The sequence below is a fragment of the Hyperolius riggenbachi genome, chromosome 6 (assembly GCF_040937935.1).
Source record: "Hyperolius riggenbachi isolate aHypRig1 chromosome 6, aHypRig1.pri, whole genome shotgun sequence".
NCBI classification, from domain to species: domain Eukaryota; kingdom Metazoa; phylum Chordata; class Amphibia; order Anura; family Hyperoliidae; genus Hyperolius; species Hyperolius riggenbachi.
Window position 1 is genome coordinate 71850913 of NC_090651.1, and position 26146 is coordinate 71877058.

A 26146-nucleotide genomic window follows, 5' to 3' on the forward strand; every position below is an offset into this window, starting at 1 on the left:
TCTTGCAATTAGAATTTGAGAGGCATTAATTAAGTGCATCCCCAATGACCCTCTATACCGGGGGTGCCCAATAGGTCGATCGCGATCTACCGGTAGATCGCGACCGCCTATTTGGTAGATCGCGGCCTCTTGGCCGCGTCCCATCACATTTTGCGGCTGGCAGCTGTCCCATCGAATTCTGCTGCCAGCCGCTGACCAATAGGAAGCAGGGGAGGAGAGAGGAGGCGCGGCTGAAGAGGCCATGACGCGACGTCATTGCTGGAGGCGGCGCCGGGCACGCATGCCCGCCTCATGCAAGCACGCTGCCCGCCTCATGCATGCACGCTGCCCGCCGGAGCGCTCCGAGTGTGAGAGGGGAGACCAGACATCGCCGCTGGAGGGAGGTAAGTGTTTGAGCACCCATCCTACCTACGCGAATGGCACCTATCCCCACCTATGCTAATGGCAGCTATCCCCACCTATGCTAATGGAACCTATCCCCACCTATGCTAATGGAACCTATCCCCACCTATGCTAATGGCACCCATCCCCACCTATGCTAAAGGGACCCATCCCCACCTATGCTAAAGGGACCCATCCCCACCTATGCTAAAGGGACCCATCCCCACCTACCTATGCTAAAGGGACCCTTCCCCACCTACCTATGCTAAAGGGACCCATCCCCACCTACCTATGCTAAAGGGACCCATCCCCACCTACCTATGCTAAAGGGACCCATCCCCACCTACCTATGCTAAAGGGACCCATCCCCACCTACCTATGCTAAAGGGACCCATCCCCACCTACCTATGCTAAAGGGACCCATCCCCACCTACCTATGCTAAAGGGACCCATCCCCACCTACCTATGCTAAAGGGACCCATCCCCACCTACCTATGCTAAAGGGACCCATCCCCACCTACCTATGCTAAAGGGACCCATCCCCACCTACCTATGCTAAAGGGACCCATCCCCACCTACCTATGCTAAAGGCACCCATCCCCACCTACCTATGCTAAAGGCACCCATCCCCACCTACCTATGCTAGAGGCACCTATCCCTACGTACCTATGCTGACACCCATCCCCACCTACCTATGCTAATGGGACCCATCCCCACCTACCTATGCTAGAGGCACCTATCCCTACCTATCTATGCTGACACCCATCCCCACCTACCTATGCTAATGGGACCCATCCCCACCTACCTATGCTAAAGGGACCCTTCCCCACCTACCTATGCTATAGGCACCCATCCCTACCTACCTATGCTATAGGCACCTATCCCTACCTACCTATGCTGACACCCATCCCCACCTACCTATGCTAAAGGGACCCATCCCCACCTACCTATGCTATAGGCACCTATCCCTACCTACCTATGCTGACACCCATCCCCACCTACCTATGCTAATGGGACCCATCCCCACCTACCTATGCTAATGGGACCCATCCCTACCTACCTATGCTAGAGGCACCTATCCCTACCTACCTATGCTAGAGGCACCTATCCCTACCTACCTATACTAGAGGCACTTGTACCCAGTGAAGGGACCTGTACCCAGCTACCTTTGCTGAAGGGACCTATACATAGCTACCTATACTGGAGGCACTTGTACCTGGGGGCTGTTCATGATCGGGGGGGGGGGGGGGGGTGTCTGCAACACTTTTTAAATGTTGGTAGATCTCCTGGACTTGGCAAATTTTAAAGTAGCTCGCGAGCCAAAAAAGTGTGGGCACCCCTGCTCTATACTCTTTAATCCCTTTTTCCACCAAATATAACAAATATACCTCCGGGCCTGACTGAGCTGGTATTCCAGCCAGTTCCCATATATATTTCTTTACCTTCTCCCAGTATCCAGCGAGGCCTTCACATGTCCACCAGATATGCAGTAACTCTCCTCTTTCCTTACCACACCTCCAGCATATTGGGCTTGCCCCATTCATCTTATTTAATCTAACTGGCGTATAGTACCACCTCATTACTAACTTGTACCCAGATTCCTGTATTCTAGTGGACATCGAGGCCTTGTGTGTCATCCTCACAATTCTTTCCCATTGGGTGCTCTTCCAAATCCTCAACAAGCAAACTGCAGCGAGTCCCTGTGGAATAGGCCTAGTCAGGTCTATGTTGCCGGTGCACAATCCCTCTGTGGGTCACCACTCCACACACGGTTCAATGTAGTAAATATGAAGGAGGCACTCAATTGGCTTCAAACTTGCGTTTTATCAAATCCCAGTAATACACGACATGTTTCGGGGCATATCCCCTTCATCAGGTGTACATACATTGAATGGCACACAGTGAATAAATACATACTTCTAACCACCACACCCTAAATTGGACCACCTCCATCTTGTCAGCTGACAAGTCAACTGATCACTGACATCACACAGTCCAAAGTCTTGTTAACCCCTTAGGGCACTAATCAGAGGCATTACTATATCCGTCTACCTCGGTAAACCTGATTAACAAATCAAATTACTGCATCTTAGGTAAACCTAATACAGACAATACTGCGAAAAACTTCTGTTGCAAATATTTGGACCACAGAAGTTTTTCGCAGTATTGTCTGTATTAGGTTTACCTAAGATGCAGTAATTTGATTTGTTAATCAGGTTTACCGAGGTAGACGGATATAGTAATGCCTCTGATTAGTGCCCTAAGGGGTTAACAAGACTTTGGACTGTGTGATGTCAGTAATCAGTTGACTTGTCAGCTGACAAGATGGAGGTGGTCCAATTTAGGGTGTGGTGGTTAGAAGTATGTATTTATTCACTGTGTGCCATTCAATGTATGTACACCTGATGAAGGGGATATGCCCCGAAACATGTCGTGTATTACTGGGATTTGATAAAACGCAAGTTTGAAGCCAATTGAGTGCCTCCTTCGTATTTACTACTCTTCCAAATCCTCCCCATATCCCCCTCCCACTTTATTTTGTACTTTAGAGTATAGTCTTCCTCCTCCTCCAATATTTTATAAATTTTTGCTAATGTTCCCTTTGTCGATCCCTCCATCAGACAGAGCCTCTCAAACTGAGTCAGTTCCCTTGAAAGTGTCTCCCTCGTGCCCAATGTGAGAAGGAAATGTCTAAATTGGTACATGCTCCACCTATCTATCTGCGTCACCTGAAGTTGTTCTGCTATTTCCCTTTCATCCAACCATCTACCTTTTCTAATCATGGAGCAAATCTGTGGGCTTCTTCCCATCCTCCATTCTTTACAACTTCCTTTTAGACACCCCGGTGGGAATCTGCTATTTCCCAACAATGGCATAAGGGGAGAGGGGCTCATAGAAATCTCCCTCCTACTACTTACCTTCTTAAAAGTTTTCAGGGTGTTTTCTACCAGTGTACCTGGCATTCGATAAGCCTCCAGTGTATATGGGAGCCAGGGGGCTTCCCTCAGTTCACCCTCTAAAAATTCCTTTTCCACCCCCACCCACTGTTTAGAAGCTTCATTTCTATTCCAATCAACCACCCTAGTACAGACAGCTGCCTGATAATATCTTATGGGATCCGGTACTGCTAGACCCCCTTTATCTTTTGACTGTGAGATAAATGCACATTTCAACCTAGCCCTTCTATTCTGCCATATAAATTTTGTAAACATCCTTCTTAATTCATCCAAATAACTTCTGGGTAGAGGAACAGGGAGGGCCTGGAAGACATATAACAGCCTCGGCATAATATTCATTTTAAGCACATTAATCCTTCCAAACCAGGAAAGTTTCAGTTTAGCCCATCTTTCTAGATCTTTTTTCAATATATTGAGCAATGGGTAATAATTTAATCTAATATTCTCCTGCGTATTTCTCGCCAGTTTTATACCTAGGTAGTTTAAAGAATCTTTCATCCATCTAAACGGAAAATTTGTTTTTATTTGTTCTACTTCCTCCTCCTTCATCCCCATACTCATCGCCTCACATTTATCTCAGTTAATCTTAAAATTTGCAATCCTCCCATATTCAATAAATGCCTTCATTAAATTTGGCAGAGCTATTCTGGGATTTGTCAGGTAGAACAACAAGTCGTCCGCATATGCTGCGACCTATTTTTACTCCTGTGATATCTGTGTTATTACGGATTGTTCTCAGGAAAGGCTCCAGAGTTAGGGCAAATACCAGGGGGGATAGCGGGCAACCCTGCCGGGTTCCATTTGTTATTTCCAGGGGGCTAGACAATATTCCATTTACTTTGACTCTGGCCGTTAAATCGTTATACATAGATGCTATCCAGGCTCTCATGTTTTCGCCCACGCCTATATGTTCCAACACCACCTTAATATATCCCCACCTGACCCTGTCAAATGCCTTTTCCGCATCCGTAGATAGCAAGACAACAGGGCCAGGTGAGGATCCAACCCACTGTATCACATCTACCGACCTCACGGTGTTATCCCTTGCCTCCCTCCCCTGTATGAATCCCACCTGGTCATAATGCACCAACTCCTTTAAAGGAATATTAAGGGAAACAAAAAAAATGACATTTACTCACCCGGGGCATCCCTCAGCCCCCTGAAGCTGGATCGTGCCCTCGCAGCCCCGCTCCGATCGTCCTGTCCCCGCCGGCGGCTACTTCCGGGTTTGGCGACAGCCGCCGACAGGCTGGGAACGCGGCTGATTTTCCGCGTTCCCACTCACTATATGCTGCTATAGCGTAGCTATATACGCTATAGCAGCATATAGCGAGTGGGAACGCAGAAAAACAGCTGCGTTCCCAGCCTGTCGGCGGCTGTCGCCGAACCCGGAAGTAGCCGCCGGCGGGGACAGGACGATCGGAGCGGGGCTGCGAGGGCACCATCCAGCTTCAGGGGGCTGAGGGATGCCCCGGGTGAGTAAATGTCATTTTTTTTGTTTCCCTTAAGTATTCCTTTAATACTGGATTTATCCTATTTGCTAAGATTTTTGCTAGCACCTTTAAATCTATATTTAGTAAGGATATGGGCCTATATCCCGCGCAGCAGGGCAGTTTCTAGGCTAAAATGCACCCAGGGCGAGGGTGTAAAAATTGCGCCCCCCCCCCCCCCGCGGAGCCAGGTATAGGTGCCCGCAGTATAGGTTAGCCAGGTCCAGTTGCACTCAGTATAGGTAGCCAGCTATAGGTCCCCCGGGTATAGGTAGCCACGCATAGGTGCCCCAGTATTGGTTAGCCAGGTAGGTGCCTCCAGTATAGGTAGCCAGTATAGCTGCCCCCTGCATAGGTTAGATAGGTAGGTGCCCCCAGTATAGGATAGATGGGTAGGTGCCCCCAGTATAGGTTAGATGGGTAGGTGCCCCAGTATAGGTTAGATGAGTAGGTGCCCCCAGTATAGGTTAGATGAGTAGGTGCCCCCAGTATAAGCTAGATAGGTAGAAGCCCCAGGAATAGGTTAGATAGGTAGCTGCCCCCAGTGTAGGTTACATAGGTAGGTGCCCCAGTATAAGCTAGATAGGTAGGTGCCCCCAGTACAGGTTAGATAGGTAGCTGCCCCCAGTGTAGGTTACATAGGTAGGTGCCCCAGTATAAGCTAGATAGGTAGGTGCCCCCAGTACAGGTTAGATAGATAGGTGCCCCCAGTATAGGTTACATAGGTAGGTGCCCCCCATATAATCTAGATAGGTAGCTGCCCCAGTATAGATTATATAGGTAGGTACTCCCAATATAGGTTAGATAGATAGGTAGGTGTCCCCCACCCCCACATAATGGAGGTCTTGGGTGGTTGTTACAATACCACCCCAGACCCCCCACTCAGTGCCGGTTGGCACTGACAGGCCAACAAACCTCCCTTAGTTAGTAAGCACCCCATCCCCAGTGGCACATGCAAGTCCTCCCAAACCCCCTCAGCCAGAGAGAACCCCCCCCCAAGTAATTGTGTCACAGCCACCCTAGAACCCCCCAAATGGCCCATACAGGTCCTCCAGATTTATATTATTTAATTCACTGAAAAACCAACATGACTGACATAATTTATGAAATGAAATAGAAAATACATGCAGCTCACAATGAAACAAAAGTTTTGTGTGCAATACTAGACAATACACTAAGTTGCACAGCATTACTTTAGGTAAGATTTCCATTCATTATTGTGTATAGCATTGTTTGTGTGAGACATGCATCCCTGCCTTGGCTGTCAGGGCTCTGCATAATGTCACACACAGTAAGCAGAGAAATTCTGTGCCATCTGCTCCTGGCTGCAGAGGTCATATACCTCCGGAGCAGACGACACATTCTCACAGGAATTACACTGGAGATCTATACCTGGCTGGCTGGAAAACAAAAAGAATATGGACATCCTGGACAGAGCAGAACGCAGCTTTTTGTCCTGTTGCTGCTTCTGCCTGGTCTTCTTAACGGAGACAGAGGGGCGGGCTCGGTCGGCTGGCTGCCTTACTCTCATTGGCTGGAGAAAGGCACCAGCTGAAAAATGAGAGTTACTGATTGGAGGGCGGGAGGGAAGGGAGAAAAAAAAGAAGCCTTATGCTTCTCACACAGTGCAGCCGCCGGGGACCTGGCTGCTTATATCTGCTGTGCGCAGTACACGTGTGCATAGAAAATAGTTCGGCTCCCTAGCATTGTCCTCCATCCTGCGCCCACCTTCACCTGCTGGCCTGCGCTCAGTGCAGTCGCACGGCCCGCACGGTGGTAGAAACGGCCCTGCCGCGCAGGATGCCAAATCCTTCCCCTCCTTTGGAATCACCGAGATATGTGACACCAGGGATTCTCAGCCCAGTCTACCCTCACAGTTATCCTTTGCCTTAATGGCATTTAATGCCCTCACCCAATACGGTTTCAGGATTTCTCCAAATCTCCTATAATATTCAAGGGTGTATCTGTCCAGGCCTGGGGCCTTCCCCCCTGGCATTTGCCCCAATGCTCTGTCCAATTCCTCCACAGATATTTCTCTTTCCATATTATCTGCATCCATAGGATGTATTTTTCCCATGCCAGAGGCTGTCACATAGTCCTGCATGCCCTCCCTGCTCCTCAAATCACCCTCTTCCATCCCATACAATTTAGCATAATATTTATGGAACATCCTACATAAGGACTCATTCCTATAATGCTTAAAAATGGAATGTAATTCGCCGTCTGTTGCTGCTTTAGCTGTCTCGCCAGCAACCTACTTCCCTTGTTTCCAAACTCATAGAAATTTCTTTTACATCTGGTTGCTGCAAATTTTGCTTTTGAGAATAGCAAATTCTTAAGCTTTTCTCTTATCAAGTCTGTCCGTACATTTTCTGCTAACGTCTTTTTATGCTGTCCCTCCAGCCTTGTTATTTCTGCCAGACACCCTGCTATTTCCCCTTCTCTCGCTTTCTTTATTCTGCTCCCCTCTCTTATCAAAATTCCCCTCATTACCACCTTATGGGCCTCCCACACCACTATCGGCGATATCTCACCTCTGGCGTTCTCCTCGAAATAATGTTTCATCTCCTCCTCGAGCATCCGCACTATTTCCTCTTTTCTCAGCTATGATTCATTTAACTTCCAATTCCATGGGCCCCTCTCAATCTAAATCCCACCTTGATACTGATCGGGGAGTGGTCTGATATTACTGATGATTCAATTCTTGTCTCAATTTCTTCTGATAATAAATTATGCGAGACCAGGAAGTAATCTAATCTAGAATATGATTTATGCGGGGGCGAGTAATATGTATAATCCCTTGATGTAGGGTGTTGAATCCGCCAGATATCCACTAATTGTTGCTTACTTAATTCCCTCCTGACTCTTTGATGGGTTCCTCTGGTGAGGGATGACTTCCCCGTGGACGTGTCTATATGGGGGTCCATTACAAAATTTAGGTCCCCTGCCACCACTATTGTGCCCTCTGCAAATTCATCTAGTTTATTCAGAAACTGATCCATAAATCCCACCTGGCCCGTATTTGGCGCGTATATTACACCTAGAGTCATCCTTCTATCATTAAATACCCCCTTTATTATTAAATATCTTCCCTGTGTGTCTTTACTTATTTCGATCTCCTCTTGCCGTATACTATTTGCTAACACTATTGCTACCCCTCTACTTTTAGCTTCCGCATTATTACTGTAGAATACAGTCGGGTACCTTCTGTTAGTAATCCCTGGGTGTTGCTCCCCTCTCAGGTGTGTTTCCTGCAAGAAAGCCACATGGATTTGTTGTTTATGGAGACTCTGGAGTAATATAGCTCTCTTTTCTGGGATGTTCAGCCCATGGACATTCTGGGAGACCATATTAATTTGTGTCATCTTTTTGTTTGTCTAATTTTCTATTATGGACCGATGGGAGATTTCCGAAACAGTGCCAAAATAGTGAAAAAAGGAAAAAGAAAAAAAGAAAAACACCAAAAGAAAAATTTAAAATAGACAGCCTTCCCTGCCTACTCATTTAGTGGACGTCGTCCACTCTCCCTTCTACCGGGGTGTATGGAAATCCTTCCATTTTGAGGGTTTTTCTCCCCTCCATCTTTCAGGGCTCTCAGCCCTTTACGAGGCTGGAGACGGTACATCACAACACGTAAGGCGCACCCCCTCCCCCCCCCCACCAGACGGCTCATCTCATCTTTACCTTCCCTGCTGTTACCTACACATTACACCTCCCCCTACTTTTCCCTTGTTCCTCCTCTCTCCTATTCCTAACCTCCTCCTCCTCCCCCATTCTACTCACTCCAACTCTCCCTAGAGCTGGACTATTTTGTACGGTTCCAGGGAGATGGGTCAAAAAAATTTTTTTTCACATATTATGGTATTAATCATTATAACCTTCCCTTTTAACCAACCATACTGATACTATCCACCTTTTACAATTTCAAACAGCAACTCTTTCCCCCCCCCCCCCCCCCACATCAATGCACATCTCCTCCCGAATCCTGGTCCTCAGAAAAGAGTACACAAAAACACACACAAAATATTTTCCCTTTTTTTTTTTTTTTTTTTTTTTTTTTTTTTTTTTTTACCATACCCATTAGGGTACATATCAGTGTCCCCCCCCCCCCCCCCTAATCCTGACCACACCTCATGTGTCACTCCGTGACCACCATTTCCTCTCCATTACCCCCACCTTACAGGACCTTCTGCATCCCCTAGCCTACGCTTTAGGGTCTTAGTTAACCACCTCTCAACTTTACTCATGTGTATTCCCCTTTTCAATCCGTAAAACCACCCTGTAAAATCTGTGCCGTTCCACCCCTATGATCTAATCACATCACACATAACACCCCAGCCCCCCCATTTCTGTACCCATACCCCCCCTCCAGTGACCACCTATACACTTTTGTCCTGAATTTAGGACCTTATTAGCACACCACTTAACTTTAGCCACATCTATTTCATTATATCTTCACCTATTGTGTGTAATTACCTATCCTTAGATCACTCCACTCTCCCTCCCCCTCCACCACCCACCCCCTGGTTTTCAAGCTGGGCGAGGGGGGCACCGGAGGTGCGCCCCCCGTCCACCCCTACAGACCACCTCCCCCACCCCCCCCCCCCCACCCCTCAAAACATAATTGTATACATATATTTCACACCCAATCACATCCTATATACCTCCATTGTATCTTCACATATTATGTGTAATTACATACCATTATTTCACACCACTCTCCCTCCCCCCCCCCCCCTGGTTTTCAGGCTGGGCGAGGGGGGCACCGAGGTGCGCCCCCCGTCCACCCCTACCGACCGCCTCCCCCCCCACCCCCGCACCCCACCGCTCAAAGCATAATTGTCTACATATATTTCACACCCAATCACAACCTATATACCTCCATTGTATCTTTCCATATTGTGTGTAATTACATGTCATTATATCACACCACTCTCCCTCCCCCCCCTGGTTTTCAGGCTGGGCGAGGGGGGCACCGAGGTGCGCCCCCCGTCCACCCCTACCGACCGCCTCCCCCCCCCACCCCCACGCCCCTCCGCTCAAAGCATATTTGTCTGCATATATTTCACACCCAATCACAACCTATATACCTCCATTGTATCTTCCCATTCTGTGTGTAGTTACATGTCATTATATCACACCACTCTCCCTCCCCGCCCCCTGATTTTCAGGCTGGATGAGGGGGGCACCCAGGTGCGACCCCTGTCCACCCCTACAGACCACCTCCCCCGCACCCCCCCCCTCCTCTGTAACCCACCCCTTAAAACCTAGTTGTGTACATATATTTTACACCCAAACATATCCTAAATACATTTCTCTTCCCCTCCCATCTCCCCCAGTCCGTAGCACTTTCAACCCACCCCTCAGTTGGAGATATTACTTAATGAGGAGGTTAGTACTCCTTAGGCATATAATGTTCAGTTAAGCAGTATGGAAATGTTATAGAAAAACTTTCAGCTTCGGCGGCCTAGCCGCGTCTTACCCATCATTATCCCCTCCATATCCCAATCAGGGAGCTCAACCGCTGCGATGTCAAATGTTCTAAAAAGTTCGGGCAGATCCTCAGGATTTCTGAGAGTAAACGCCAAAGCTTCCCTTTTAATTTGCAGAGAAAATGGGTACCCCCATCTATAGATCGCTCCCTCCCTCTGTAACACCTGGATCAGGGGTTTAAGAGCTCTCCTCTGTTGAAGCGTTGACGTTGCCAGATCTTGAAAAAGTTGTAGCGATTTGCCTTCAAATTCTATTTCTGGGTGTTTCCACGCTGCTGTCATAATTGCTTCTTTTTCCGTGTAATAATGTAGACGACAAATCACATCCCTATCTTTTTCCCCTATTCTTGGGTTTAATCCCAGCGCCCGATGAATTCTGTCGATAACAATCGCTTGATCTTCCGGCCTTTTCAAGATCCTATTGAAGATAATCTGAGCAGTTTGACGCAGCCTCTCTCCTCCTATGGACTCCTGCAGCCCCCGAATCCTGATGTTTGAGCGTCTGGAGCGATTTTGCATATCTTTTAGCTGGGTATACACCACCCTATTAATTATTTTTTGATTATTTCTTTCTTGCTGTAGCTCCGTCAGCGTTGTTTTCACCTTAGAGAGTTCCTGCTCCAATGCCTCCGCCCGTGCGGTTAACGCTCCCACCTCTTCTCTTAATGTGTTCACCTCTACATGTGTGGCTGATAGTATCTTTTCCGTCTGATCACTTAAGTCCTGTTTTGTAGGCAGCATTTGTAGGTATGCCCACATTTCTTCTAGGCTAGTGGATTTTCTGTTTATGACAGGTTGAGGTGGGCTCTCCTGGGCTGTTTTACTTGTTTTTGCTGCTGTTCGTTCATGCGGGCTACCAGCATTTGCCGGGGTGAAAAAATCAGCTGCACCCCTCTGTGGTGTTTTAGTCCCAGTACCTATAGCCCCCACGTTCCCCGTTTCAGCGCCCTTTTTCTTTGTGCCCCCTGCCATCTCAGGGTGTTCTTCAGCACGAACTTTAATATACTTCAATGTGGTCTCTGCAAGCAGACAGACACTTTAAGTTCGCAAGGAAAGCTAGGGCTTAGTACAGCACGTCACACTTGCTCACACTACTGCCAGACCATGCATCACTTCAGGTTCCTGCCCTACCGCTCAACCTGCTGTCATAATTTATGTGGAGACTTCGCAGTGCAAGGGGGGCGACCGTCTCACCTTCACAGCCTGCTTTCAAATTTCCGTCCTATACACAGCTCCAGGCTGGCAGGGCCGCTCAGCGTGACACAGATGGACGCGGGCAACTCTCCGGGGTCACTCTCCTCTCTTCACCCCCTTCTCAGTCGAGTCCTCCTGGCCCTTCCTCCCTCCGCCTGCTCGAGGGGGAACTCTTCTCCTCCTCTGCCTCGCCTCCGCTTCCGCCGGGCAATCTTGGCGCACTCGGTGCACTCCTCCGGCTTCCTGGGCCAGAGCCTACGGCGTCCGGCCGCACTCCACTCCGCCAGCTGTCGCCGCCCACTCCGGCTCCCTTCCGAGCCGCGGTAGCCGCCTCTCCTATCGCGCCCCCGGGCGTCTAGCTCCTCAGCAGGGCCAGCTCAACAAGCTCCTTAGCTCCGTCTCGTGATGGGGAAGCGGCGCGGACGAACCTACGTCATGACGTCCGCTCCTCCTCCTTCCTGTGAGGTTTACTGCTGGGTCCCCAAAAGTAGACTAGCGCCGACCTTCCTTCCACAAATCTATCAATACCTACCTATCAAGACGTGCCCAACCCACCAGGTGCCTAGATTAACTGGTTCACCCATAGAGTGCACACAGCTGCTTTAGCTATCCTCCTAATCCTCTCCTGTATGTAAAGATGGTCAATTAGGCCAGTCCAAATGATCAGGAAGTGCATTTTATCAACCCAGTTCTAAGCTGCATACAATTTGCATTCAATTGGCATGCAAGCTGGAATCATTAGCCTCTCACTGACCTTCTCTTAGGGCCCATTCACACTAGAGCATTTCGCCAAAAATTTGCGATTTCGGCAAAACGCTTAAGCGCTAGCGCTTTTTAAAGCGCTAGTGCAATAATATGCTTGGGCGATTTGAGTTAATCGCCGACGATTAAAGCAAACCGCCAAACGCCAACGTGTAGCCAGCACCATTTTCAGGCGATCGCGTTTAGTGCTACAGAAGCGCTAAATGCGAAAAAAAAAAATCGGCAAATGAATGTCGATTTTTTTCGCCTTAATCAACAAAAATCGCCTGAGCAAAACGGTAGCAAAAGCGCTACCGTTTTGCGTTTTGTAAGTGTGAATGGGCCTTATGCTTAGGGACCCTTTAAAGGACAACTAAAATGAGAGGGATATGGAGACTGCCATATGCATTACCTTTTAAACAATGCACATTGCCTGACTGTCCTAGTAATTCTCTGCTTGTAATACTTTTAACCATAGACCCTGAACAAGCATGCAGATCAGATGTTTGACTTGATTTGCCGTATGCTTTGTTTCAGGTGGGTGATTTCATACTGATGTATGAAAGATTAGCAAAAAGCCAGGCAACTGGTATTGTTTATAAAGAAATATGGTAGCCTCCATATCCTGCTCACTTCAAGTGTACTTTAAAATTGCACTGTAATAAGGACCTTCACTTCATTTCACCGCCCACTAGTAAAGGTTTTGGTGACCCCACATTAACTCGAAGCCTATTTTATGTACAAAGGCCACGATCACAGTAACCATTGCGATGCGTTTCCTGCGACAGCAGGAAAGTGGCGCTGCACATTGCATTGCATACAGTGAAGCATGCAGCCAGTGTTTGTTTTGAAGGTTTTTTTCTGGAAAGTCTGATTGCGGGACTTAGGAGCGACGGTAACTGACGCTACCTGATCCAGCTAACCCCCTGGATCAGGTAGCATGGTTTTTTATTTTGTTTTTGTTTTTTAAATACCTACCCACCTCAGGTTTTCTTTTTAATGTACTGCATAGCACTATGTAATATGCTGGTGCTTTATAAATAACTATAATTTATAATATTATACCTGTGATGCCAGTGGAAGAACCTTTCCCCGGAGACACAGCATCATCTTGGCCAAACCTGCAGAAAAAAAGTTTTACATTATTATTTATAAGTTTACATCATCCTCTGTATCACTGCATGGAATACGAAACAAGTATGGGTGGGTAACTAATTTCTTAGGGCCTGAGCACACTTGAGCGCTTCTGTACATTCTTACAATTGTGCGTCAATGAAGGGTTGCTGAAAAATGCACATAAGGGCGCAAGTGTGCTCCGGCCCTAGGTACAAATGTATGGATGAGTAAATGCCAAATGGATACAGTAGTCACAGCATTTACAGCAAGAAACAGGTACATAGCATTAAGAGCTAACATTCTGTAAAGTGGTGTTAGCATTAGGTGAAACAATAACGAGTACGTTCTCTCTGTGGCCAGGAGGAACAGAAGTGGATCAGTGTCTGCAGTTTGTATGTAACTAGGTAAAATTACATGTCTCTATGAAGAGTGGAGTTTTGGAGTTGCACTTTAATCTCCCTGGCTTTACGCCAGATCAGCAGCAACCGCTACACATTACTCACCTGCCTGGGATCCAGTGCTGCAGTTCTCCCTCCTGTCCTCTGGATGGTGCTCTACTCCCATGGTGAGATCGTCATGTGACAAACGGCAATGTCACCGGAGGGATCGAGAGCCTCCGAGGACCGTATAAAGACTTGCTGCCAGTATCTGGATCCTGGGGGAGGGGAGTTACAAACTCCCGCTGCATGCACACGCCTCGGCAGCCCAAAGCCAGGCTCGGGATTACCACTAAGGGCTTGTCCACACCTTTCATTTTTTTTAAGTGCTGGCAATTTTGAAGATCGCATTAAAAGAGCTTGTGCAGTGATTCTCTATGAGACTGTTCACAACTGAGCGTTTTGATTGCTTTCCGCTGACCAAAGCGCTGCCTGTACCATTTTCTGAGCATTTTGGCTCAATGGCAGGTATAGGGAAATCGCTAAGCGCTTGAAAAAGCACTTTGTATAGTGATTTCCCCAGCGCTTTTAAGAATACATTCATTGTATTTATTATTTTCTAGGTCAAAGAGTTCACTTCCTGAAAAACGAATTGCTCTGCAAAAGCGCTTAGAAAAGCGTTTTACAAAAAAATCCCTAGGCGCTAAAGAATAATCGCACACAAAACCGCCAAACGCAAGCGATTTATGATGTAAACAAGGCCTTACAGCATCTTTTTTCCATCCCAAGCCTGGCTAGGGGTTAAAGGACACTTGAACTGAAAGAGATATGGTGGCGGACCTATTTATTTTCTTTTAAACGATGCAGATTGCCCGGCTGTCCTGCTGATCTTCTGCCTCTAATACTTTTTAGCCATAGACCCTGAACAAGCATGCAGATCATATATTTCTAACTGGATGCACTATGCATATTACTCTGTTGCGACCGTCCTGCCCCCAGGCTCTTCTGCAGCAGGACGATCACACTGCATATTGAGTGAAACCAGCTTTAAAGAGAACCTGTACTGAGTAAAATTATTTTAAATAAACACATGAGGTAACTTCAAATGAACATTACATAGTTACCTTGCCATCAGTTCCTCTCAGAAACTCACAATTTTATTCTGACAATGATCCCTTCCAGTTCTGACAACATTTTGTCAGAACTGAAATATATCAGTTGCTGGCAGTTATATATCAGTTGCTGTCAGTTACAGCTGAGAGGAGAACTGATGTGTCCATGTTTCACTATGGCTCAAGTCGGCGATGTTACAGTTTAACAGTGTGCTGACCAGGAAGGGGTAATGGGGTAATGGCCATTTTCAAAATGGAGGACGGAGAATTCCATTGATCACAGAGGACGAACAGGACACAGGACAGGAGAAAGACACTGATGAGTAGACTACATGTGAGGTAAGTATGACTTGTGTATGCTTATTTTGACTTTAAGGCTGCTTACACAGGAACGTTACAGGCGCACGTTAGTGCACCTGTAACGCTCCCCCAACGCACAGCAATGTAACACAAGTGGGCTGTTCACACAGCCCACGTTGCGTTACATGTAACACTGCACGTTCTCCCGAAAGTGCAGCATGCTACGGCGTTAGAGCGGCTTAAGCCGCGTTAGACTGTCTGCACATACGCATTCCTGTTGGGGAGGAGCGGAGAGCGGCCAGGCACATGGCTAATTAATATTCACTGCCCGTTGTGATGTGCAGTGTTTACTTCCTGGAGCGGCCGCTCTGTGCGGTGATTGGCCGGCGGGACCACGTGATGCCGCATGCGTCCAAGAGTACGCATCACGGACGCCAGAGTGAGCTGCACAACGCGGCTCACTCTGACGTCCACATAGAAGAGCACCAGGCGTCGCGTTAGGTGCACGTTATGCGACATTAACGTGGCACCTAACGCAGCGTCTTAGTGTGCAAGTAGCCTTAATGTTCAGTTCAGGTTTTCTTTAACCAGAGCTTCCCATGGATTTTTCAGCTACAGGTACCAGATTTATATTTTTAGATTTGTGACTCCATCCATGCAAAAATGCATTTACGTATGGGTCTGCTGCTATTTCAGGAAGCATCTGCGAATTAGCAATGCGATCTTTGTGCAATTTAAAAACTGACAGTATACTCTACTTTGTCACATGTGATTTCTCATTGATAATCATTATCTACTGTAAAAACCACCTGTGTTTAAACGCAAACACCAATAATAAATAATTTGCATTTTGCAGTGCGATTTTGCAATGCCTAAAATTGCCTGATTCCCTAAGTATAATCCCCGCCTCACTCTTTAGGACAACTGAAGTGAGAAGACTATGGAGGCTGGCATATTTATTTCCTTTTAAACAATAACAGTTACCTGGCAGACCTGCTGATCTATTTGGCTTCAGTAGTGTCTGAATAACACCAGAAACAAGCATGCAGCTAATCTTGTCAGATCTGACAATAATGTCAGAAGAAACACCTGATCTGCTGCATGCTTGTTCAGGGTCTAAAGGTATTAGAGGCAGAGGATCAGTAGGACTGTCAGGCAACTGGTATAATATAGACATAAATATAGCAGCCTCCATATCCCTCTCGCTTCAGATGTCCATTGATTTCTAGGTTTGCTAAGTGTGTCATCTTTTTTATCTCTTCTTACACACACATACAAAAAAAAAAAAAGAGATCAGTCCTGTCCAACTCCACCTTTTGCTAGCGTATAAAAGACACTGCAAAATACTGAGAACAATCTGCAGAACCAGGCGCCTTATGGCAGCTGTGCAATGTGCTCCCCTGCACACATACACCAGCAACATGCTCACCTCGGTCTGCAGCCACCACCACCACTAAGAAAGGTCACAAGTAGGAAGTTTGTTATTTATCACTTCCTGTGGCGAGTGAAGCCAGAACAAGTGTGGGCAGGAACTGCTGAGCATGCTCAGTGTCACTGTTATGTTCTGTAGCCAATGGGTGGAGTAAACATGAGAAATGTGTCTCGATTTTACCATCGTTCTCAACTCCACAAATTATTACTACAGTATTATGCATTATAGCATGACCAGTTTCAGCAGCACTATACAGAGTACATATCCCTGTCACTGGCTGTCCCTCAGAAGGGGCTCACAATCTAATTCCCAGGGATGAGCAAAACTGAGTTCAGGATTTCCTTTCTGGTTGCTTGAGACTTCTGGATAACTGAGTTCTGGATAACGGGGTTTTACTGTACATACCTGGGGCTTCCTCCAGCCCCTTCCGGTCAAAGCAGCGCAGCGCACTGAAAAATGGGAGGGGGGGAGTTGTACGGCGCCCTGCCCCCCATGTTTAGTGACAGGGACTGCACTCACCATCAGTCGTCCCAGCAGCCAGAGTCGACCAGTGAAATCGGGCATACAGTACCCCCATGGACACCGTGCTGCATATGCGGAAGAGATGTCACTTCCACATACCAGTGCAGTGTCCGTAAGGTCCTAGCGCCCGCACTTCCTGGTTGCCGGCTGATCAGAGGCCTGACGCTTGCTGCTGTATTACATTATAGGCAGCAGAGTCAGCCAGGGGAGGGGGGGGGGGGTGTGGAAAGCCTCTGGGTGATCCAAAGACTTCCCTCTACTAAGACGTAAATCTAAATTTTGCTTTTTGTAAAAAAAATGTCAGGTATACACTAAATACATAAGTACAGTACTGTAGATATATTTTAATACCAGGGTTAAACATAGCAGAAAAACGTAAACAAGTAGATAAATTGGAATAGCGCAGGCACTGTTTCTGTCCAGAATCTAGCATCTGTACAACCCCCCCCCCAAGTTGCCTAATGCTTGGTGCAATTTTCCCATCAGATCAACAGAAAATTTTCCTTCATAATAATTTCCGATCTGCTTCTGATCCAGAAAGGGAACGGTTTTGTGCAGTACTGATTTCAAAATTGATTCCTTTCTTGGTCGACACTGATCAGACATGTTGGAAATGATCGAATGACGGTAAATTTTCGATCTGACATGAAAATTGTATCGTGTTTTCCCAGTCTAAAGATTTGAGTTTGATTGGTAGTGAAAAGGATGCTCCGGCCTGTCGCCGGAGGGATAGAGTGTGATCAAGAGTACCAAAGAGGCAAGAGTACTATGTACAGTACATAGCTTGTCAGCTCCTCAGGTGGACCCGTGCTAGCAAGCTCTTGGCATGGACTGTAGTCCCCAACCTATACAAGCAGCAGCTGCACCAAAGCATGATGAAATGGTTCTCGCAGCTATTTAACTGCACTGTGTGTCAACCACTGGCACGTGTGCTTATATTGCAGCTGGAGGGAGCTTGCAGGCAGATCAGAGACGATGTAGTGAAATATTTTGCACCCTAGCAGATTTTGCAACCTGGACCTTCCTCTAGCCTCCTTAAGGCCTCTTACACACTACATCCGATTCCAATTTTTAATCGATTTTCACATGCGATTCCGATTTTCAATTTTGAATCGGTACTGCATGCTGCGTTTTTTCTGCATTTTTGTCTTGATAGCATCCAGGGAAAATCGGAATCGCAAATCGGAACCGTAAATCGGATTTGCAGTGTGCAGGGAGCCTCAGTTTGTTCGGTCCTTCACCTCCTCCGCTGCCTGGATCATTCGCTATAGGGTCGAATCAATTCATAAAGCATTACCGCATTCGGTAATGCAGAAAACAGCTGACTTTACCGAGCACTTAGCAAAATGTCAATTCATAAAAGCTGTTATCGCATGAAAAGCTGAAATTCCCGAGCAGTGAGGTAAATTACCGACTTGTGCAGTAATTACCTCAACACGTTAGTAAATGTCAATTCATAAAGATTAGAGCAGGCGGTAATGGTACGGAAGAATACCACCTGCTTTGAAGAGCTGATAAGAGAGAGATAATGGAGACTCACAAGCAGAAGCAGTGGCAGAAGCAGTGAGATCTCCCCCCAGGCAGCAGCAGCAGCGAGAACGGAACAAACAAGGCTTCCCCTGAATACCTTAGGATGCGTGTTTAACCTCTTGGGTTCCTGGTTTTAAGATGTGTATTTCACATCACAAAGCCTGCCATGTGTAAATTTTCTTGAAGTTCTTCTACGCAGTGGCAATTAAATATATTGTTAAGAAAAATAATAGACAGATATAGAACAGATTCAGGGCAAGCAGAGCCAGTATAACAAAACATGTACATCTAAAGGGAAGTTGGGGATGCCTCTTATGTAATGCTTTTTGCATAAAGAACAGGAATGTAACAAAACACACTCTTCTCATGTTACCGCCCGTTTACTTCAGTAAATCACCGCACTTCTATCTTAGCTGTGAACATTTTTATGAATGTGCACACAAAAGTCTAAAATACCAAATGCAATATTTTCCCGACCAGATTTTTTCACTGTACAGCCTTTTATGAATTGACCTCTAAGGGTCCCGGTAATTCTATCAGTCAGCGCAGGCGCAGTACGGCCGCACACGCCCCCCCCCCTCCCCATTGCACACCTGTGAGCATTCTACACCTGCGCAGAACTCTCCTGGCGACAGAAATGCAATGGGGGGGGGGCACGTGCACAGCAGATTTGTGCATGCGCACTAAGTCCTGACTGGCTAAATTACTGGGACCCATAGCAGAGGATCCAGACGGCAGCAGAGGACAACGAGGGACAAATCAGACTGAAGGGGGCTGGAGGAAGCCCCAGGTATGTATAAGTTTCTTATTCTAACTACCAGTAATCTCAAGTTTACTTTAATTGTACACCTCTTATACAACCTAGTTATTGAGGGAACCCCTGAGCTGCTTCCGTGCAAATTTGTAGCCCCAACCCGAGGCTTGCTGGTTCCTGAAATAAATTTGTATGCCATATGATAGTAGCCAGGGGCAGGGATGCTCACCGGATGCATTCACGAGTAATCACGAGTTCAAATGAGGTTTAATTGGTGCAGGTGTGCGGCGGGGATACAAGGGGTTATTTACCCATAATTCCACCGCCCGCCCTGCATTCCAAAGAGCTTGCCCGCGTCCTATTGGTCGCGTTGCAAACCTCACACCGGCCCTCTTCCTCCCTCCAGCTTGAAGGAGGAAGTGCGCCAGTGTGAGGCTTGCAACGCGACCAATAGGACGTGTGCAAACTCTTTGGAACGCAGGGTGGACAGCGGAATTATGGGTAAATAACCTCTTGTATCCCCACCGCACACAGGGCCGGATTTCTGGGAAGGCCACAAAGGCCATGGCGATAAAATCAGATAAGATCAGAAGGGCGGCAGGACTTGGAGAGAGAAGAGGTCATATGTCAATGTAAATCATCTCGTCTGGTCCCGCAGTGCAGCCAGCCAGCGCCCTGCTCTGCACTAATAGCGGAATTCCAGAGTTTCCCAATCCCTGCTTCTCTCTCACACACAGGCCCGTTTCTACAGGCGTGCGGACAGTGCCACAGCACGGGGCGCAGTGCAGCACTGAGGAGAAGGGGGCGCAGGCAGAAGGACGGGACTGACAGAGAGAGGGTGACGCTAGTTGAAGAGGTAAAGAGAAGCAGCGCTGCGATCACCTCTCTGTCTCCACTGACTCCTCCTGGGCTTCCTGTTGCCATGGCTGCCAGCAACAAGTAATCACCACGTGGTGACACTGACTTCCTGCAGCGGCATTGCAGCAGCAATCAGGGCACTGAAGCAGTCTGCTTGCTGCTGATGTGTTCCTGGCTGAGCGTGGTGGGGACTGGGGAGGAGAAGGAACGGACAGGCAGCTGAGGGCTGAGGCTCTGCTGGGGTCCCAGTCCATCATCACAACAAGTAGCTGTCCCGATCTGGGACACTTAGGAGAGGTTTCCTGGCCGCCATAAGCCCCGCCCCCAATCGCGGAAGCCCCGCCCCCCACATGGGACATGGATGATAGGGTGGCTGGCGAATGTGTGCCCTACCATCCACATGCAGGAAAGGCCATCTGTAGCCACAGGAAGCTGATGTAGGAGCAGTGCCTGGAAGGTGGAAGTGTACCTGTCCTGGAGGAAGCCCCATATCATCTCCAGAGGAAACCCCGCCCCCCTGCACAGGGGAGAGGTCACCCCAGCCTCCTGTACACTAAGGAGTGCTCATCTGACAGGAGTAAGACCAGCCTGGAGGAAGCCTTGCCCCCTTAGGACAGTAGAGGAATGGACACCTGCAATCAGAATAGTAAGTATAAACCTACCTGCCCCCACTGTCTTCAACTACTTTCCCCTCCCCCCGCTAGCCCCAGTGACCTCCTCCCGTCCCCCACTAGCTCCAGTGACCTCCTCCCTCTTCCCCTTAAGCTCCAGTGGCCTCCTGCCCCCTCCAGTAGCCCCAGTGACCTTCTGCCCCCCTATCCCCCCCCCCTTGCAGTGACCTTCTCCCTTCACCCTGGTAGCCCAAGTGAACTTGTTCCTGCCCCTGCTAGCCCCAGTGACCCTCCCCCCATTAGCTCCAGTGGCTTTTTGCCTACCCCCAGTAGCCCCAGTGACCCCCTCTCTCTCCTCCCCCCCCCCCCCCCCCCAGTAGCTCCAGTGATCTCCTCTCTCCCCCACTATCCCCAGTGACCCTCTGCCTCCCCCCTCTATCCCCAGTGACCTTCTCCCTCCTCCCACTAGCCCCAGTGACCTCCCCCTCCCCCAGTAGCCTCAGTGACCTTCTGCCACCTTCCAGTAGCCCCATTAACCTCTTCCCTCCCCATCTAGTCCCAGTGACCTTCTCCCTCCCCCCACTAGCTCCAGTGACCTCTCCCCCACTAGCTCAAGTGACCTTCTGTGTCCCCCACTATCCTATGTGACCTTCTCCCTCCCTCCCTACACTAGATCCAGTGACTTTCTCCCTCCCCCCCACTAGCTTCATTGACCTCTGACGCTTTTCCTCCCGTTGTGGCCACTCTCAGTGGGAAGAGGGGGGACGCTCCTCTTTGCTCTGGTCTGAGTAGTACTCTAATGATAATGCCTGGTACACACCATGCAATTTCCCGTCAGATTGACAATCGAATCGATAAAAAATTTATCAGAACAATGATCAGAAATCAGATCGGACCTGTTAGAAATTATTGATTTAACTGTCAATCTGACGGGAAATTGCATGGTGTGTACCAGGCATTATCTGCTGTATAATCTTCTGTGTATGATCTATGGCTTTGAAGCTGGAAGTGAGTTAAGGTGGCCATACACTAGTTGATTTGCCATCAGATTGACCAACAGATAGATCCCTCTCTGATCGAATCTGATCAGAGAGGGATCGTATGACTGCCTTTACTGCAAACAGATTGTGAATCGATTTCAGCATGAAACCGATCACAATGTGTGGAGATGACACCCCCCCCGCATATATTACCTGATCCGGCCGGCTCGAGTCCCCAGGTCTCCGGTGTCTTCTCTGCGCTCGGCTCCAGCTTCACTGTACTTCCTGTCCGGGGGTAGTTTAAATAGTAGAGGGCGCTTTACTGTTTAAACTTCCTGCCGGGAGAGGAAGAAGTGAAGCCTGCCAGAGCCCAGCGGAGAAGGAGCAGCGGTGACAGCTGGGACACGCGCCGGCGGAGAAGGTAATATATTGCCGCTACAGTCGATCGTCGGCCATTCGAACACTGCTATCGACACACTCCCGACCCCCGGTGATCGAGCAAAATCTTCCGCACGGACAGATCGATGGGAACGATCGGTTTTGGGCAGAAATCGATCGTTTGGTCAGCATTTGCGCAACGATTTCACAGTCGATTTGATCACAGTGATTGAATCGGCTGTATATTGGCGGGAAAATCGGTAAGTGTATGGGCCCCTTTAGTTTAGTTCCTGCTCTCTATAGGAGAGAGGGCAAAGGGGGGGGGGGGGGAGGAGAGCGAGACACGAAGCAAGCCGGCGGCTTGATCTGTTACATTGCCGCCGGCTTATTGTTACATGAAGTAATTACGATTGGAATTAACATTAACAGCGCCACCTGCCGGATGCGCCCGGCTAACGGATAAGTACCAAAAACTGTAAAGGCCCATACCCAATACGCATTTTTTTTACGGCAATTTTCACGACAACCATCAATTATTTTTTTTTTGCGACGAGCATTTCCGCCGGCTTGAGATGTGGGTACAGGTGTGTGATTAACACAAATTACATTTGGTGATGTGCGGTGATAGCGAGTAGCGACCGCAACGGATTGGATATTTAAGATGCCCTACGACTCTCACAGAAAAGTACCATGACTGTTGGGGGGGGGGGGGGGGGGGGCGCGTATTTTTTGACACTCGCACTGGGTGAAATTTATCCTAGAAACTGCACTGCTCACACACTTCCTGATGTGTTATGACAATCATTATTCTGTATGATGGACATACAAGTTGATGTGAGAAATGCCAGGGATTTACATTACAAAGCAGATAGAACTAAATTCCGCTGAGTTTTAATGCAGGCATTCACAAACATCAGTGAGCTCTGCTAGTTTCTTCACTTTCTCATTAAAGCTACATACACACGGGGCACAATTGTCCCCCGCTGCATGGCTACAAGAGACCAGGGAGCGACAGCTCCCTGGCGGCGACAGATATCTACACGTCTCGCCAGAAAGGCAGAGACGCGGCGGAAGCTGTCTGTGAATGGAGCATCCCCCAGCCGGATGCTCCATTCACTTGCATTGGGTCTCCTGTCGCTAGTCCGCATACACACACGGACTAGCGACAGTTGCGGAAAAATTGCGGCGACAGCTGTTGCCGGCGATTGAACAAGTCAATCGCCTGGCGACAGCTCGGAGTAGTGACGGTTCGGGGTGCGCGCGTCATACACGGGGCGCGCGCGTCATTAACAGTTACAAATCCGGCCCTGACCGCACACCTGCACCAATTAAACCTCATTTGAATCACGAGTAATCACTTGTGAATGCAACCAGTGAGCATCCCTAGCCAAGGGCATTGCAATAGGGGGCACAAAGGTTGTGACCGCATTGGATCCATCCTCAATCACAGTATTAGCTCTCTATTAGTTCTGTGCAGGTAATAATCACTTCCATAGATACTTTGAATAGTAGCAATCATTAACAAACGGTTCCCCTTCCCTTTCTTGCAGCTCTGATACTGTGGTCGTCCTTGGCAGGCAGGTTTTGGTGCCCCATATAAATTGTTAGAGTACTTGGGGGGGGGGGGAGGGGGCATAGCTCCTTAGGTACTTCACTGATAGTAGCAACTAGAAATAATTGCAGCTGGTTGCAAAACCTCATAGTTTAAAAAAATGTTTACTGCAACAGCTGTAGAGTGTGTCTGTCATCGTCATGGTGGCAGATACACTCTACAGCTGTTGCACACAGTGCTGGTCTGAACAAGCACCTTCCAGTGTATAATGCAGCCCAAAGGGCAGAGTAAACAGGGCATCAAAAAAACAAAACAAAAAGCCTCATGGCACAAATGCTGGTTGAGGTGGGTGGATATATTCTAGTTTGGCGCCACAACTTGGCGGCTGCGGGGACGCGCAGCGTGTTATTTCTCTACAGATAACTCTCCAGCCACAACATGAGACGTCACCAGTCCATCCTGCAGTGGTCGGCAGATGTCGCTGCAGGCGGAGTCGCTAGCAGAGAGGCGGGTCCCCGGCGCTCTGCTCTGGGAGGGGCTCTCTATGGTCCAGCCAGGGGACGCCATTTTGGTGCGCGCTTTGTTATGGTTTGTGTGGAGCAGGAAGCGGGCAGCGTTTGGAGGCTGGGACGGGGGCTGTACGCAGTGACACGGGGCCCTGGAGGAGCGCTACTAGCAGGTGAGCGGCTTGAAGTGCCTGTGGTAGGGGTCAGTCACGTGGCAAGGGGCCCTGGCTCCGCCTCTGTTGGGGGCCCCCCTCACCATGTGCTGCCTGCTGTGGCCATTCTGCAGCTGGGAGATCTCACTGTAATATACAGTCCTTCTGAACCTTGTGTGTATTGATGACGTCAATGCTTACTTGGCGCACGCTTTGCCTGTACAAGAACGCGAGTGACGTCACGTAGCATGAAGTATTGCAGAGATTTATGCGCCGATTATGGATGTTCCTGCAGACATCGCTACCCAGCTCTTATATGTATACAGAGAGTTGTGACGTTGCTGCATGACACACCCCCTACCTGTATGCAGTCTTTGGTGCTATACTTTATCCCACCTGATGTAGTCACTGATCTGTGATGCCCTTATTTCATACTTGTATCTAAAGAGCTGTACGACACTATGGGACATCACTGGAGATATTCATCTTGAGATTTGTATTATTTTTATATAGTGTCAACATATTACGTAGTGTTGTACATAGAACAAAAAAAAGTGGGAAATATATGTGAGAGGTTTAAAAATGTACAATCAGGACATCCAGCACTACAAATACAGACAATGTTGATGAGTAGTTTTTACATCACTAACACTCGTGCATGTTCATATGATAAATTACAGTGGAATAAGAAACACTAGGAGGAGGTCCCTGCCCTTGCAAGCTTACAATCTACAGGGTAGTGAGAATGAGACATAGGGGATAGTGGATGAGGAAGTGAGTCTCCACTGCTACCTACAGCAAAATTATAGACTTGTTTTGAAAGCGCATTATTTGTCCTCCGTAACCTAGCAGTATTCATAGATCCATAACTTTACTTGCCCGTCAAGTTGTATGCACTGACCGATAGCCCACTGTAGTCCTGCTCTAGTTTCCCTCCAGTGGCATAAGTGCACCTGTCCCTTCACTAGAGGCTTGAGTTTTTTTTATTTATTTTTTTCCTTCTACTTTATGCAATGACCTGTAACTTTTCAAGAAGCATGATATGCTCCCTCTAAACATATGCTGTAATATACAATTTTTTCCACAGTGATCTAATGTGATTTTAGAGCTGCACTCCAACATTGGCAGTTTTCCATTCAGTGATCCAATGAGTTGCATGCTACTTGGCTGCCGTTTCAGTAGTTCCTGCTGCATTGAGAAAGTGCCTGCTTAGAGTGTACCTGAGATGGATTAAATAAAAAAAAAAAAAAAAGTTAGCTACTTAAAAAAAAAACTAATGAAATAAACAATTGTATCTATCTTCCTGTAAAAACAGGAACTGCCATTTACATACCTGATGTTTAACTCTTTCAGGCAGAGAAATAAAAAAGGAACACAGCAGTTATTTGTGTGCCAGGCACTGTATATACACATGTCTATCTTATCATGTCACGTCACCTTGGGTACCGCAGGCCTCTGGAACATATCCGACAAAAGCTTGTCAAATATGTTCTTGTCGCCTCACTCCCCGCTGTATATATGAATGGTCATACTACTATTTATTTTTTTATTTTAATTTGTCTTGGGCTCTCGAAAGCATGAGGTATATGGAGGCTGCCATATTTATTTCCTTTTAAGCAATCCCAATTGTCTGGCTGTCCTGATGATCTTCTGCAATACTTTAATGCTGGGGATACACGGGTCGACCAGCGGCTCGATTAGCAGCCGGATC

General features: G+C 47.9%; 2 protein-coding genes across 4 annotated transcripts in view; one reads left to right on the forward strand and one right to left on the reverse strand.

Moving 5' to 3' along the window:
- The window catches only part of TMEM69 (transmembrane protein 69), a 152003-nt gene that overhangs the window by 7813 nt on the left and 118044 nt on the right, over positions 1–26146 (reverse strand). Inside the window, exon 2 of the mRNA XM_068239499.1 lies at positions 13321–13376. Within this exon, the coding sequence (XP_068095600.1) occupies positions 13321–13365 (45 nt within the window). The 5' untranslated portion in view covers positions 13366–13376. The remainder of the gene's footprint in view (positions 1–13320; positions 13377–26146) is intronic.
- GPBP1L1 (GC-rich promoter binding protein 1 like 1) overlaps positions 24316–26146 on the forward strand; it is a 91982-nt gene continuing 90151 nt past the window's right edge. For 2 of the 3 annotated variants that reach the window (XM_068239491.1, XM_068239492.1), the window contains exon 1: positions 24316–24456. The gene's annotated coding sequence lies outside the window, so the exon portion shown is untranslated. The remainder of the gene's footprint in view (positions 24457–26146) is intronic. The other variant, XM_068239490.1, reaches the window with a different exon arrangement.